At 40.8% G+C, this 17,097-nt stretch overlaps 1 protein-coding gene across 4 annotated transcripts in view; it reads left to right on the top strand.

Annotated features, from left to right (window-relative positions):
• The window catches only part of KIF16B (kinesin family member 16B), an 85,601-nt gene that overhangs the window by 32,654 nt on the left and 35,850 nt on the right, over window positions 1-17,097 (top strand). For 3 of the 4 annotated variants that reach the window (XM_035110047.3, XM_035110043.3, XM_088667185.1), the window contains exons 13-20: window positions 1,231-1,350; window positions 1,774-1,825; window positions 2,958-3,095; window positions 10,801-10,883; window positions 11,068-11,156; window positions 13,434-13,466; window positions 13,725-13,778; window positions 14,606-15,955. In XM_035110047.3, coding sequence (XP_034965938.2) covers window positions 1,231-1,350; window positions 1,774-1,825; window positions 2,958-3,095; window positions 10,801-10,883; window positions 11,068-11,156; window positions 13,434-13,466; window positions 13,725-13,778; window positions 14,606-15,955 — 1,919 coding nt within the window. The remainder of the gene's footprint in view (window positions 1-1,230; window positions 1,351-1,773; window positions 1,826-2,957; window positions 3,096-10,800; window positions 10,884-11,067; window positions 11,157-13,433; window positions 13,467-13,724; window positions 13,779-14,605; window positions 15,956-17,097) is intronic. The other variant, XM_035110049.3, reaches the window with a different exon arrangement.

Raw genomic sequence — 17,097 nt, 5'->3', positions numbered from 1 at the left:
TGGCGCTTCGCCCTTCTGTGGGCATCAGAAAATGGCGGCGCCGGCGCCGGAAGTCGCTTTTACGTGTTTCCGGTCATGCGCGGAAACGACTTCCGGCGCTGGCGCCGCCATTTTCTGGTGCCCATAGAAGGGCGAAGCGCCACCGGAAGTGGCGTCACGCAACTTCCGGTCGTGCGCGCGCTGCCGATCCCGGATCTTTACGATCCGGACTTGGCAGCTATGATTATATGGCATAAAAACTGGGCTGTTTCATCGGTTAAGTAGCACATACCACTTTAAAGGAGACAATTTACTGTGTGATCTGAATCTCTCCTCTCTTGGTAGAGGGAGGACACGCAAATCCCTTCTCTTAAAGTAGGAATTGATTGATTCTGTTTCTATGCTACTTTTTATTCAAATAAATCCCAAAGCGGCTTATAAACAAAAGATTAAAAATATTAATTGTATATAATACTTAACAATTCATTTGTAAAACAATCACAAATCACAAATAAAACAATTGTCATCTATGTAACACTATTAACAAAACAGCTAAAAATAAGTTAAACATCACAGTTACACAAAAAATCATATTACCTTGGATTTCAAACAGCTTAGTTCTCGAACGTTTTGACTCCTGAACGCTCCAAACCCGGAAGTGACCGTTCCAGTTTGCGAACTATTTTTGGAAGCCAAAAGTCCTGACGAGGTTTAACAGTAGCAATGACCGCTGAAGGGTTTTTGTTTTTTTACCATTTGGTTTATATAAAAGAGGGTTATTCTGCTAGTTTCCTGCTTTTTAATCTGCTGCAGTTTCCAAAGGCTTTTTTTCTTACTGTTTGTGTGTGCGGTATTATTCTAGATCTTGATTTTTCTAAGCAGTGTTGTGGGTATATTATAACAGAGAAGTGGTATAAAATAAATACTTAATAATAAACCAGAGTGCTATCTGCACCAGGCTCATAGGATAGATAATTCTTTTTGTCCTTAAACAGCTAAGCGTCAAAAGCTGCAATACATTTTTTTTATTCGTCTGTTGCTTATTTATAAATAACTGGGCTGTTTCTTTTCCAATAAAGAAACAGTCACATTGCATAGTAAGATCTTGTGTTGTGTAGCCTATCATCTTTCCTCCCCCCCCCCTGTCATGGTGATTTCACTCACTTTTTTCTCTTTAACTTTTATGACAGTAGAATTCACATACAAAAATAAACCCAGTAAGTAGCTTTTTTCCCCTGTTTATTGTTGCAGGAGCAAACTTTGGCTCTGAGGAAGGAAGGAATTGGTGTTGTGCTAGATTCTGAGCTGCCTCACCTAATAGGCATTGATGATGATCTTCTCAGTACTGGCATCATCTTGTATCACCTGAAGGTAACTCAATATTTATTTGGCTTCCCGTTCCTAAATGGGCAATTTTAATGATAGTGTTAATTTGTTGTCTAAATAAGCTAAGCATCCATTACTTCCCTGCAATAATGTGGCATCAGCTGTTAGGTACTCTAATTTGTTTAGTATAAAAGTATCAGTCAGTACTGCCTGTATCTTTCCCAAGAGTCAATGACAGATGAATGGCACCCTAGTGGAGCATATTGGTTCATTCATTTTGCTGTGGCCGTGAATTGATGCTGCTTGGAAACTTTCAAGATTCTCTTTCTTGCCTGTTAAGGAGGAACAGTAATGAACATTTCCTTGATAAAAGCTCTTTAATTCATTAGCAGTTTTAGCTATTGTTCTACTTATGTGGAATCATTTTATTTTTGTGCCATAGTAAATAGGTTTTACTCTTCTCTGTAGGAAGGACAAACACACGTTGGCAGAGAAGATGCAGCATCAGAACAGGATATTGGTAAATGAAATAAGGGGAGGGGGGAACCCTGCCTGAGTTATCTTCCTAAAACGGGGGGGTGGGGATTCCTCATGCTGCAGATATATAGTTCTCTTAACATATAGTTCTCTTAACAGTAAATGAAGCAGCCCCAGTTTCCACTAATAAATAATAAAGAATTAATTATAATTATTAATAACACATAATAATAAAATTATGTGTTAAGTGTTCTGCTTAAGTTACCAGAAAATACATGTAATATTTCCGCAACTTGAATCTACTTTTATACAGTGGTTTCATAGTGAGACCACTTAACTTTGCTCCCTTTACACTATTTTTAATAGGTTGCACTAGATCAGGGGTAGGCAGTCTCAGGCCCATGGGCCGGATGCGGCCCAATCGCCTTCTAAATCCAGCCCGCGGACAGTCCGGGAATCAGCGTGTTTTTACATGAGTAGATTGTGTGCTTTTATTTAAAATGCATCTCTGGGTTATTTGTGGGGCCTGCCTGGTGTTTTTACATGAGTAGATTGTGTGCTTTTATTTAAAATGCATCTCTGGGTTATTTGTGGGGCATAGGAATTCGTTCATTTTTTTTCCTTCAAAATATAGTCCGGCCCACCGCATGGTCTGAGGACGGTGGACCGGCCCACGGCTGAAAAAGGTTGCTGACCCCTGCACTAGATGCTCCTGACACAGAAACTAAGGATGTATTTTTATCTAATTTCTCCCTTCTCCCAGCAGCCCCCAGAGCCCCCCCCCGGTCTGTTCTGGAGGTTTCGGGGGCCCTCCAAAGCACTGTGGGAGTTAATACAGAGGCTGCACAGGCAAGGGGATTGGCAAAATAACTTTTTGCCTTCAGCAGCATCCAGTTAACAGTGTGAGAGCCTCACACTGCTGCATCAGGGTCCTGCCTCTTAAGAAAAGGGAGCCCTTTTGGTGGCAGCAGGAAATTCCTGGATACAACATATTTCTCTCTCTCTCTTTTGTTTGCAAACACACACACACAGAATGCAAAAAGATGCTTAAAAATTCAGGAAACACTTTCATCAGTGAATAGGATGAGAGTCAATAGATTTTTAAATTGTGTATCGTAAGTACCTGGGCTTATCTTCTTGTTTACTAATAGTAGAAAAATATTTGCATTTCATAGTCCTTCATGGCCTTGATTTGGAAAGTGAGCACTGCATCTTTGAACATTTCAATGGAACAGTTAATTTAATACCACTGAGTGGAGCACAATGTTCTGTAAATGGAATCCAGATCACAGAGGCCATACAACTCAACCAAGGTATCTATACATTTCTTTTCTTCTTTGCAATGAAAATCCATTGTATTTTGAGATCTTATTTCCCCTGCTGCTCTTTTTCTATATAAAAAATTCTGTTAAATGTCAAACTTCTGTTTTCGTTATGCAAACGATACAGTGATTAGAAGTACAACATACAGTGTGTTTATTTAGTATGTGTGCTGCTGCAGATGCACCATGGCATAACTGGATGCCTTCATCTGCCCCAGCTGCAATAAAACATGTCTCTCATGTATTGGTCTCTGCAACCACAGCCGGAGCTCTAACTCTCCAGCGTTTGACTTCACCCCCCCAAAGGTGCATTCCTCCATTGCCTCCAAGACAGAGGATGCCACCAACTGATAATCTCTATTTAGACACCCACCAACCCGCACCCCACACCTACACGTTCTAGATATTTTAGGGATCGTCAGACTTGCTTGTAATCTCCATGCAGTTCAGGTGTGGCCATTGGGCCATTCCAGAAAAAGAGGGAAACGATTGGTAGCCTGGATTGAGTTTGGGGGCAACTCTTTAATTGGACTCAGTGTTTGCACTAAAGCTGTCACTGCAATGGTGCTCAGCTGTTCAATTTCATTTTCCACTATTCCTTTAAAAGAAGGGGATTACACTTCATTTTTCGCTGCCGTTCTTCTCTCAGCACAACAGCTGCCTTGTAGTTGTTGAGTATTAGTAAGATGAGGGGAAGAGATGGTAACTTGCTAGACTGCTGTATTTTTGAGTGTCATGAACAATGCCCAGGCAGTTGCTCTGGGGATTGCAAGACCTTTCATTAGTTTCTCCACTAAACTGGTTTTAAGGTGGATATACCCAAGTGGCCTATAGTGCTTGAGTTTGGACACCTAACAGAAAACCTTATTATTTTTAACATTTCCCCCTTTGTGTTTCTTCCCCAAGGTTATTGAAGCACACTCCTGATCCTTTCTTATCCTGCTCGCTTTGTTTCTTTATGAGTGCTGCTAACCAATCTATCAGACTTCGCTTTTGTATATATGAAATTGGGGAGGCTGAAAAAGTTCCCCCCCAGCCTCCTTCATATCTTCATGGGCTTAACTTTGAGAACCTGTGTTTTGGAAGAAAACTTTAGAGTCTGGATTAACCAAGACAATCAACTTAAATGTCAATAGACGGCAGCAACATGTACACCAAATCACAGTTCACAAGCTGGAAAGTCTTCATGCTAGCTTTCGTTATGCATGTTTTAGCACTGTTTCTTAAATAGTGTTTAATCTTACAGTCTGGAGTCACAGCACCTTTAAATACCTGCTTCAGATATTTCTGATTAGCTCCTTTTGCACTTAACAATCTACTTTCCTTTTAAAATTACCATGCATCGAAAATGTGTTAAACTCTTTGGGAGAGTTGTGGGGACTATACTGGCATGCCTTGTAATTAGCTACCGTGCCTTTATCAAAATTAATTGAGATGACATTAATGTGTCTTTTAAATTTAATATAGCAAAATGCAAGAAAAGTGGAACTGCTTTTCAGTCAGTAAAATGTAGCAAAAACATTAATAAACCTGGAATTACCTTGTTCTCTATCCTGAAAGCCGATATCTTGCATGGTGTTACATGTGAGATCTTGTAGAGTAAAAACCAAAGGGCATGTAGTAGCAAGTTGTCTTCTTGGGAACAGTATCCCATATTATGCGTTTGGAGGGTCACATACTTTTGCAGAAAATGTAGCATTTGATGATGAATGTGAAGAAGGCTCATTGGCTGAGAAAAGCAAAAATGCATAAAAATGATATCAAGTGCTTCTTTTGGTTTTTATATTTCTGCATGAATTTCAATAATGACAAATGTAAGGTTCTGCCCTTAGACAGAAAGAACCAGATGCACAAATATAAGATGGGGGACACCTGGCTTACTAGCAGTCCATGTGAAAAGGATCTTGGGGTCTTAGTGGACCACAAGTTTAACATGAGTCAACAGTGTGATGCAGCAGCAAATAAAGCTAATGCTATTCTAGGCTTCATAAGCAGGAGATTCCCACTAAACATTCGGGAAAACCTTCTGACAGGAAGAGCTGCTTGACAGTGGAACAGTCTCCCTCGGGAGGCTGTGGACTCTCCTTTCTTGGAGGTTTTTAAGCAGAGGTTGGATGGCCCTCTGTCATGGATGAGATTCCTGCATTGCAGAAGGTTGGACTAGATGACCGTTGGAGTCCCTTCCAATGCTACGATTCATTATAGAGTTAGGACTTAAAATAATGAGGAATGTTTGTCATTCCATATTAGATACCAATTTTACTAGAAAACACTGTAATAACTTAATGTATTTGGCATTGAGTAAACTACCATCTGAAGAGGTTTGGATAGTTAATAATATGTTAAATAGAGTATTTTGCTTTAGCCACACAAAGCCTCACTCCATTTCCATGAAAAAATACTGGCTTATGCTTTGGTGAATCTGCAGAAGAAGCAAAACACAGCCACCAAGAATGCTTATTTGTGAGCCCATAAACATATACATGACATAGTTCACCCCAGTAGACTTTCGATCTCGATTTTCAACTATAAACTAATTACCATTAGTTAAAGGAAATGTCATCCAATGCAGGAAGAAGACATTTAATTTACTGGCATGATATAGGCATGCTGATTTCTCTCACTCTTCCTTCCTGCATAACCCCTTTTTAATGTTAAAGATGATGAGCATGATATGTGCACTGAAATAGGCATCATTCAAAATTAACCCCAAAAAGCCATTTGAAATCACGTGAAGAAATCCTGGTTGAGCTTCGGAAATGCTGGGTGGTTCAGATGTAACACCAGAATTTGGATTGGTGATACGTAAACAAGCTTGAACGATCTCTCCTCCTCCATTTGATTCTTGGATTTCCTCTCGTAATTCTCTTTGTTTGCCACCACATCTGAACTGTCCCAATTTGCCCAAAGAGGAGGGTTGCAAGCTGCAGTTTGAACTGGACTTGTAACCCTGGTTAGCAAGTGAAATATGGCTTGCACAAATCATTGTTTCCCTGGTTCAGGTACAGATGCAAACTTTGCATGGAATTAAGTGTCGTGCTGTTACAAACGTGGGCATTGCAGTTTGGTTTTTTTAATATTGATATACCACTCAATCAACCACGTCCTCCAAGTGCTTTACAATCTCTGAATAGTTAAGAAGACTCAGAAATGCTGTGCACTCAGCACCAGTGCCATCTCTCAAGATGTTAATTCTTTTTTAGAATCTAATTTCTTCTATGTATAAGCAAATGTGGCCACATTCTATTCCTGCAAAGTCATAAGGGCTTCTGTTGCACAGTCAGTCTGCAGCCTGAGACTCCCTATATGTTTGGGAAGCATGTGTGTGAATCTTTATAGGGCTGGAATATAAATGTGCCATTTAGAGCTGCTTTTTTGCCATTATTTCAAAACAGCTGAGCCAGTGTGCTTAAATCACTCTCTGAGCTTTTTAAAGGAAAATAGTAAATTTAACATTCAGGGTGGCAGAAAGGATGAGAAACGCTTTGTGAAGTAACAAGCATATGAAAGAGTTAAGAGAGAAAACTATTTTACAGTGTTAGCTGGCAGAATTGTAACCAGCTGGGACCCTTGACTATAGTTTCATAAAAATATCCCAATTGAAAGGAAGGCCAGCCTGGTGCATAGCATAAATTACGGTGATAGTATTGAAATAGCTTTGCTGCACAAAGTTTTATGAACAGTAAATCTTCTTTAAGATTAGACTGCGATAAAGTGCAGTAGGCAATGTTACCATAATTTTGAATTGAAAGAAAACACTGGATTCTGCCTTTCCAAGAGGCGGTTTGGCATAGTTTGCAAAGTATATTTTTCATACAATCTCTATTACATTTTAATTTCCATAGTGAATTGGGCATATTATTAAAAAAGGGGGTCCTTGGATGGAAATATGCAAAGAAAATTGTTCTGAGCCATGTTGCATTGAGATTATGTTTGTTTTTTGGCATTTGCTTTCATCCACAAGCTGTAGTGTTTTTTTAAAATGCAATTCTGCTCTAGTTAGTGGAAATTGCTGGAAATGTTGAAGTGGCTGAAATATAAATGGATTGATAGAATTAACCAAAGATGCTGCACTCAGTGTGTTTAACAGGCAATGAGGATTCAAGATTCAGTATTTTTGACATAATGCAGGAAGTCTTCCAAACCAACTCGCAAACAGTATTTGCCTCTTCATCTTTAAAAACACAAGTCATGCCTCCTTTTTATCACCTCCTTTTGCCCTACTGAATTATTTAAATAGTTTTTCCAGAGCACATGGTATTTCATGGTATTTACAGAATGTGATCTAGTTTGTAGCTGGAACCTCTAGAGCACTATTTTATCTCTCCAAGTCAAGAAAACTGTTTGAGCTGTTCCAGGAATAATTAAGGCATAACGTGGGAAGATGACTCGATAGCATCTTCTTTTGTTTGGAGCAAACAGATCAAACTGAAGGGTAACGATTGGGGCTGCACTTTTGACACCAGAGAGAGTGAATTCAAGGAAGCTGAAATCCCATGTTTCAATTTCATTACGATCCCCAGGATTGTCCTAATTCTGCTCATTTTTAGAATGCCTCCCCATCTGTGTTTTTAAACTGAAAAGCGGACCATGCTGATTTTATTGGCTCTGGAAGTAGTTGTTCAGAAACAAGCTGGTGCATTTTGTTTTGTGCATTAGGAGAACCTCAGAACTTAGAACTGATGGTGTCAGACTGCACAGTTTGCTGTGAGTCTCTAATCTGGAGCCAGGAAATTCATATGGGACCCCCAACAGTGTTGTGGACTACAGCTTTCAGCAGCTGTGACGATTGGTCGTGCTGGCTGCGGCTGATGATAGCTGGAGTCCAGCTACACCAAAAAGGCTGCAGGTTCCCCATTCTGGCAATCATACCCTGCTACCTTTTGCTGTTGGCTACTGGCTCAAGTCTGTCTGGGTACGAAAAGCAGCATGGAGCAGCTGAGATGGGTCCACGTTGCCTTGTTACACATTGCTTTCTGAACCTTGTGGGGGGGGCTTACATAGGCCTGCATGCCATTCTTCACACTCACATTTCTGTCTTGGCTAAATACAGTGGAACCTTGGTTCTCGAACGGTTTAGTTGACGAACAAATTGGCTCCCGAATGCCGAAAACCCGGAAGTAAGTGTTCCGGTTTTCGAACGTTTTTCGGAAGCTGAACGTCCGGTGTGGCTGTCAGCTATTGTTTCTGGGGCTCCTGCACTAATAGGGAGCCGCTCCTTGGTTTTCGAATGTTTCGGGAGTCAAACGGAGTTCCGAAACGGATTAAGTTCGAGAACCAAGTTTCCACTGTACTGTGATTATTTGTGCTTAGTGTAAGGTTACCAGACTTTTTTCATAGAATCCGGGGACACTTTTTTTGTAAGAGGGGAGAAAAGTTATTAAAAAATAAGAAGAGGTAATATCTTCTCTTCTGTGGTCTCTGTTGCGTCTCTTCTGTGGTCTCCTTTGTTGCCTGGCCTTCCTCTGGCCTTCCTCTCTTGGAGCGCTAGCCGCCGTGGAGTAGGGTCGGGTCGGGCCTGGGCTTAGCCACATGTCCTTGCCCTCCCAGTGCTCTCCTACCTTTCCCCCTTGGCGGCTGCGGCAGCAGTGCAGCAAGGTCGGGGCTGCCCTCTTTTTTCTCCTTCCTCTTTCTCTCTCTTCCTTCTCCTCCTCTCCTTCTCCTCCCTGCGTGGGCTCCGGGGTTTTCCTGGCCCCAGAGCACCACTGGGCAGTCAGTCAGGTGGTGGGTGCTCTCTCTCCTGGCTTGATTTGGGTTGAGGGGCGGGGGGGGGGTTGTCAGCAATTCCCCCAGTTGACATGCCAGGCACCCCGGTTCCCCCTTGGCAGTGGCAGTGGCGGCGGCAGCAACAGTCTCAGCAGCCCGGAGCCAGCCTGGCAGTGCAGTTGGCTCTGGCTGGCTTCAGGAGCTGCTCGCTGCCATGGCGCCCACCATTTTGCCTCGCCAGACGTTCCCATATGATGTGTCTTGTGCCGTTGAACCAATTGCACAACATTCATTCCCTACTAATAAATCTACAACACTTAAAATATAAACCTGGGGACATTAAATGAAATCTGGGGACATTGCGGGGACGGATTTTGTCCGGGGGCAGATTTGTAAATCCAGGGACTGTCCCTGGGAAACGGGGACGTCTGGTAACCATAGCTTAGTGTCTCCCCAGACCTACTATTGTTCTCAACTGAAGGGTTGAGCCAGGACAAGCCTGTCCTGTTATCCTGCTTCTTTTCTTCATTGCTCTTTATCACTTGAATGCCACATGGATGGACAAGTAGGGAAGCTGTTGCTTTGGATTACATATGTGTTTGCCATTATGGAATATGACCTTACTCTGCATTTTAATTACAAAGGTTCTCTAGAAATCCTGTCATTTAAAATTACATTTCTAATTTAATGTGGATATGAGAGGGGGCATGCTCAGTGCTTTTTTCCAGGGGGTACTCAGTGGTATGCAGTACCTGCACCTCTTTTTTGTTGTTAAAAAGTGTGGCACTTATTGTAACAACTTCATGACGAGTATCAGCACCTATTTTTATAGGGAGGAAAGCACTGGGTATGCTCATATCTGAGGGAAATATTTCATGTCAGTATCCTCATCTAGACAGTTGAAATCCAAGTGGATTGCTATATCTTTATGACTTTTAGAGGCAAGTTAACTACATACGGCTGTACTCTGAGCCCCACATAACTGGGAGTAAGTCCTGTGGAATCCATAGTTTCCATAGTTAGGATCCATGGTTAGGATGCCAGCCTAGCACTGCAATCCAGCCTCTCTTGTGCCCAACTGGGGCGGGGAAAAGTGTTAGGTGGGGTGGACGTGCCCCTCTGCCAAGCCTTGCCAATCTCCACTCGCTGGGTGATGCTAGCTTACTACAGATGAAAAAAGACCTTGGAGTTTTTTCTTCTGAAACTTGTTTTGATGGACATTGCATACCTGACATTTTAAATAGGGTGTCAAGAAGATAATTCTCTTCAAAGTATTTTCTGTTTATGAATTACTATTTTTTTTAGAAAAATGTTTACAGAAGCAGAGCATTTAAAACTGAAATGCACGTGCATTTTCACATACTTTTCTCTTTTAAAAATATGTATGAAAGTGTGTGTGTTTCATTTTATTGGAAATAATGGGAAACTTTCAGGAAAAGGCTAAGAATGTATATGACTGTGGTAACTGAGGCACTTTTTTATTCCATTTTGATCCCTCCAAAAGGCCTTGAGGGCTCATATAAGAATAGTATTGAGAGATAATGTTTGCTGCCAATAAGTTGCTTTGACGTGTTCATAAATGGGTAGGCAAGACCCTTCTGTTCCTTATTAAATTCATTTTAAAGCAGTACTGAAGGAGAACATAAACTTAAGTATATTAAATTTGAAACATTGGCAGTTCTCTGCACCTAATTTTTTTGGCTCTGTTTTGCTTTTTACTTGATGGAGCAAACTAATTGGCCTAGTTTACATGTCCTGGTAAGCAAAACTATGGCTTACAGAGATTGCTCAAATGTGCTGCCTTTGCATGTCATCTGAACACAGGCTTGCTTGAAATGTTTAGTGTTAGATGCGAATACTGCCAGTGTGTGTGTGTGTGTGTGTGTGTGTGTGTGTGTGTGTGTGTGTTCGTGTTCAGAATCTGTACTCCCTCAAAAAAGCTCCCTTAATGTGTTATGTAGTCAATTGAATTATGTTTCTTTCTTGCCAGGTGCTGTAATATTACTTGGAAGAACAAATATGTTTCGTTTCAATCATCCGAAGGAAGCAGCCAAATTGAGAGAAAAAAGAAAGGCGAGTTGGGCTATTTCTTCCTGTGTCCCTTATTGATGCCACTTTTGCATTAGATAGGCAGGTTGCCCTAATTCGCATTATGAGATTAATGCATATTTTGTCTGGGGAAATGTGAGCAGTTTTAAGGAAAATGTACTTTGATATTAGTAGTAAGTAATTATTTGATCTTCTGCTGTCTTATTAGAGTGGACTGCTTTCTTCCTTCAGTTTGTCCATGTCAGATCTTTCAAAATCTTGTGAAAACCTCTCAGCAGTTATGCTGTATAATCCAGGGTGAGTATGTTCCAATTTAAATTCCTTGTGATATCATGTCCATGTGTGTGTTTGTGTGCGTGTGAGTAATTTCAGCTTTTGAAAAGAGCACTTTTCCTAACTAAGCTGGTACATGTGGAAGCTCGGTGTTTATCAAGCTACTTGTTAAGTAATGTTGCTTGGCATATTTGGTCTTCATTATGTAGAAGTAGACACATATCTAAACATTCTTCTCTATTGAGTCAACCTGTGTCCCTCTTTTTGAATTACAGTGGTTTTTGTGCAACTCGGAAGCCAAACATTTCAATTTTCAAACGCCAAAAACCCGGAAGTAATTGCTTCAGTTTTCGAACGCACCTTGGAAGTCAATCGGCCTCTGCTGCATATTTTCCCATTTTTCCAATTGAACTTGTAGCCAGCCCTTTGTGCCTCGGTTTTCGAACGTTTCAGAAGTCAAACGGTCTTCCAGAACGGATTACATTTGAAAACCGAAGTACCACTGTATTTGTGTGGGATAGTGGTCACAATGCAGCCGAGGAAAAGTCCAGTTTTGCTTTCTGTCCTCTCCCGAGGTTCTTATTCCTTGTCTTCTATAAATCTCTGCGCTCATTATATTCTTGCCTTCTTTGGGACTTCTTAAAACACGACTTTTCATAATGGAAACGGTTGAAGTTCCTACAACAGTATTGCGGTGCTGAACATATGTTTGCAGCATGTGCCATCAAAGCTGCTTTGGGGTATTGGAAGGCAGCGTCTGCTAAAATAATAATGCACCAGATATGTTAAATATGACCATGCATTTGGCATTAACATGTAGCTTGGTTCACAGAAGAATGCTTCTAGGAAACCGACAAAGCAGGTGGGGCAAGCAGTAGCTTTTCCCTCAGGGCTTGTCCCCACCAATTGGCATTAAGACCAATTGCTTTTGCTGGCAGCCATTGATAAACCTGGCTTCCATGAATTTGTCTAATATCCCTTTAAACAATTACAATATAGCATCTGCAGGTGGGTGGGGGTTGTCCAAGCACTTCTTTAAAGCACACCAATTTGGAGCCTTGAAATCTTTCCTATCTGATTTTCACTGTATAGTGGTACCTTGGTTCTCAAACTTAATCCGTTCCGGAAGCCTGTTGCAAAACCAAAGCGTTCCAAAACCATGGTGCGCTTTCCCATAGAAGGTAACGCAAAACGGATTAATCCGTTCCAGACTTTTAAAAACAACTCCTAAAACGGCAATTTAACATGAGTTTTACTATCTAACGAAACCATTGATCTATAAAATGAAAGCAATAATCAGTGTACTGTACTAAGACAGTATTGTAGATAATAAAAAATAAAATGAAAAAAAATTCTTACCTGCACTGATTATAGTCATTGTTTGGATGGGGGGCTTTTATCCATTTCTGCAGTCACAAAATCAATCGATCAGTAGCTGAATTGGGTTGCACACAGTCACAAAAACAAATTAACCGAAAAAGCCTCAAAAACGCAAAATAAATAGCAAAAACAAAAGCGCCAAACTTAATCCGTTCTGGAAGTCCATTGGACTTCCGAAATGTTCAAAAACCAAGGTGCAGCTTTCTGATTGGTGCAGGTGCCCCGGAAACAATAGCCGACAGGCGCATCAGACGTTCGGCTTCCAAAAAACATTTGAAACTCCAAACACTTACTTCAGGGTTTTCAGCGTTTGGGAACCAAGGCATTTGAGTACCAAGGCACCACTGTAGTCATTTTATTCTTCTGCTTGTGAGCCTGCATGGAGCATTGGTTCTGACGTGCACTGACTTTGGAGCGACACAAGCCTTAAGTGGAAACCCAGTGCAAGCCAAGTATTTAGGGCAAAACTGACCAGATATATTCTCTCTCTACTTTGGTTAGCCCTGCAGAGAATATAATCTCGAAACAGCAAACAGCCATGCTTGGGACAAGCATTCTCCCTTTTAAATTGCTGATGGCTGATTTCATAGAGATACATGTTAGCTTCCACCTTGAAACTGTGGTTCCATGAATACTATACAGGGAGTGATTTTTAAATGTCTGAAAAGGCCCAAAGTATCTTGGAGTAATACTGTAGCTGTTTAAGTGTAGACAATGTGCCATATTAAAGGTTTGAGAGACACCCCCCCTCCAAAAAAAAGGAATAGTATGTGATTCCAGGAGGGGATAGACAGCAGAAATATTTGTGATAGCATAAGTTTATGTTAGAGACTGGTTTTTTTGCTGCTTTTCTCTTTAATCTTATACCTATACATTCTTTTCTTTACTGATGACTTTATTTCTCTCTACCTCCTCTGGCAGCCTTTTCCCTATTAAAGGACCAATCTGTCTAAGGTAGAGACACTAAATTTCATTATATTGATTGCTATACCTGCATGTCCCTAACTTGTGGAAGCCGTGCTAATCGTTCAACTGTCTTACTTAATGTGGCTGTGTTTTGGTTATAAATTATATGCAATATAAAACTCACTTTGTTAAGTTATTGAGTATATTAAATTATACAGTATATCAAATTATAGAAAGTGTCAGTTCTAACCATTCGTCATAATTTCTATTTTAAAATTTAATGTTGCTTTTCCTTTAAAAAAACAGATTAGAATTTGAGAGACAGCAACGAGAAGAACTCGAAAAATTAGAAAGTAAAAGGTAACTGATATGGATGTTTGAATGTAAAGAAGAATGTTTATAATTGGTAGAAAGAAGAGGAATTAGATTATTTCTTTTACTGGAATATTTTATTCACGCATTAAATCTTAGGGAAATGGGGAAGAAAAATTCATTTGTTAGCTTTCAGGCTTTGCAGAGTTTTCCATTAGACAAATCTAACATGGAAGGGCAAACAAGGAAGTACATAAAATTACCTTAGTTTTTTTGTACTGTACATATTATCAATCAACTATGAATTTTTAAAGTATGTGTTTATGCCATAAACTTCATTGTAAAAGGTAAAGGGACCCCTGACCATTAGGTCCAGTCATGACCGACTCTGGGGTTGCGACGCTCATCTCGCATTATTGGCCGAGGGAGCCGCCGTACAGCTTCCGGGTCATGTGGCCAGCATGACTAAGCTTCTTCTGGCGAACCAGAGCAGCACACGGAAACGCCGTTTACCTTCTGATCAGCAAGCCCTAGGCTCTGTGGTTTAACCCACAGCGCCACCCGCGTCCCCAAACTTCATTGTACTTATTCACATTCTATGCACACCTCTTTATAGTGTTAATAATTATTTTTAATGAATAACTTGCTTTAAAAACCAGAGAGAAGAATTTTCTTAATGCAGAGTTATATTGATTTTGTTCAAGGGTTGCCTCTGCCAATAGTTACTTCATAACGGATCAGCTTTCCATAAATAAGAAAATAGAAGGCAAAGAGGCCAGATACATTTGTAAAGCTTTACATGTCCTAGGTACAAAATATTTGAAAAAATACAACCCTCCCTCTCTCCTCCCCCTCTCTCTTAAAAAAACTTTTAGAAAGCTGATAGAAGAAATGGAGGAAAAGCAAAAGTCTAACAAAGCTGAACTAGAAAGAATGCAGCAAGAGGTGGAGTCTCAACGTAAGGAAACGGAAATAGTTCAGCTGCAAATCCGAAAGCAAGAGGAGAATCTTAAAAGGAAAAGCTTTCATATAGAAAGCAGGATGAAAGACTTGCTGGCAGAAAAGGAAAAATTTGAAGAAGAGAGATTACGTGAGCAGCAAGAAATAGAGCTTCAAAAAAAGAAACAAGAAGAAGAATTTTTTGCTCGAGTTAAAGAAGAACTTCAGCGATTACAAGAGCTCAATCAGAATGAAAAAGCGGAGAAAATGCAGATTTTCCGAGAACTGGAAAAGCTTAAAAAGGAAAAAGAGGAACAGTATATCAAGTTAGAATTGGAAAAAAGGAGGTTGGAAGAGGAAGAAAGAGATCAAGTATTGCTGGTGGCAAACTTAGAAGAGCAGCTCAGAGACAAACAAGCCATGATACATCTGGTCAAACTAGGAGATGTGCAAAGGGCTGAAGAAGAGAAGAAGAATCTTGAAGACATCAGAGAGTCCCTCTTGCGAGTCAAAGAGGCCAGATCTGAAGGAGATGAAAACAGCGAAGAGTTAGAAAAGGCACAGTACAACTTCATGGATTTCAAGAGGAGGCAGCTAGAACAGCTAACTAGTTTAGAGAGAGAGTTAGTTCAGCAAAGGGATCATCTAGAAAAAGATGTAGCTGATGAGCGTGAAAATCTGAATCGTTTGAAGTGTGCACACGCACAACATTTAAACCTTGAGAAAAATGATGAAAACATGCTGGATGCTGCCTTAACAGTTGAAGAATGTAACAAAATAAAATCATGTGAATACAGGCTGCAGCTTAAAGAACGGCAGCTTCTGTATCTGACAAATAACCATTTGCCAGCTTTGTTGGAAGAAAAGCAGAGAGCCTCCGAAGTTCTCGATAGAGGCCTGCAGAACTTGGACAATACTCTTTATGAAGTTGAAAAAGAAATGGAAGAAAAAGAAGATCAGCTAGAACAGCACAAGGCAACTGCCAGCCAGCTGCAGCAGCTTCAAGAGACATTTGAATTCACTGCCAATGTAGCTCGCCAAGAAGAGAAAGTTCGGAAGAAGGAGAAAGAAATTCTAGAATCAAAGCAAAAGCAGCAACGAGAGGCACTGGAGCAAGCGGTGGCTAAGTTGGAAAGGCGACACTCTGCTTTGCAGCGTCATTCAACCATAGAAATTGAGGAGCAAAAACAGAAGCTTGCAACTCTGAACAGCAGTTGCAGCGAACAGGCAGGCCTGCAAGCTACTCTAGAGGCAGAACAAAAAGCCTTGGAAGAAGACAGAGAACAGTAAGAATCAATTTTATCATTAATAAACATGTACTTGCACCTTTTCAATGCCACCCAGTTTTAATACACCCCAAAGTACTTACTAGTCGCCCAAATTTATGGCAGCTGAAGGGTCCTTGTTGTAAAGGATGTTCCTTTTAGCTGTAGGCGCTTCCTTTGTGCTTTCCTAGTGGTTTTCGGAGAAGCAGTTACAGTGGAACCTCGGTTGTCGAACATAATCCGTTCCGGAAGACCATTCAACTTCTGAAACGTTTGACAACCGAGGCGCAATTGCCGGTCGGCAAATTCCTTTTAAAAATGGAGAAACGCGCCTCGGAAGCTGTTTGACTTCCGAGGCGCATTCAAAAACAGAAGCATTCACTTCTGGGTTGTCGGTGTTTGGGTTCCAAATTGTTCGGCTTCCAAAGCATTCAACAACCAAGGTTTCACTGTATTGTCACGACAACAGCAAGAAAGGAGAAGGGTTAAACCAGGCTTCCTCAAACTCGCCCCTCCAGGTGTTTTGAGACTACAATTCCCATCATCCCTGACCACTGGTCCTGCTAGCTAGAGATCATGGGAGTTGTAGGCGAAAAACATCTGGAGGGCCGAGTTTGAGGAAGCCTAGGTTAAACTCACTCCCCATTTCCTAGGATTCTGCTAAGTACCACCCCAGCAGATGTTTGCATTTTTTCCAGAAGTGCATGTTGAAGACAGAGACCCATTAAATGCTGTGTCTAGTTTGGCCATTAAACTGCCTCTTTGGGGGCAGATGGGTGGCCAATCTCTGAGGGGAGAAGCTGAAAACTTCTTTGAACTTCTATTGTGCCAGTGTTCTACCTTCCAGATTTTTCTGTATAGTTCCAATTGCTTGTTAAGAATTATAACCATTACACAAATAGCAGAAAAATAACAAACCCACAGACAAGCCTAACTTCAGTGCAGCAGGAATGTAACCTCCAAACTAAAGGCAGCTGTCGATTGCTTCTTGTAGTAAGAACTTTTTTTAGTTTGTGGGGGAGATGTTAAATTCCTATTCCAGTGAATCATTGTGGGATGAAGATACAACTTTATTATTTTGGTTTCGGCTCTTCTGGACGTGGACCAAACCATATGTCTAAACAAATAATATTGCTCATTTAACATTGCAGCAGTTCCATGGA

The sequence above is a fragment of the Zootoca vivipara genome, chromosome 3 (assembly GCF_965207765.1).
Source record: "Zootoca vivipara chromosome 3, rZooViv2.hap1.1, whole genome shotgun sequence".
Lineage (NCBI taxonomy): Eukaryota > Metazoa > Chordata > Lepidosauria > Squamata > Lacertidae > Zootoca > Zootoca vivipara.
The sequence above is the reverse complement of the archived record's forward strand: the minus strand, read 5'-3'. Positions and strand labels throughout refer to the sequence as shown.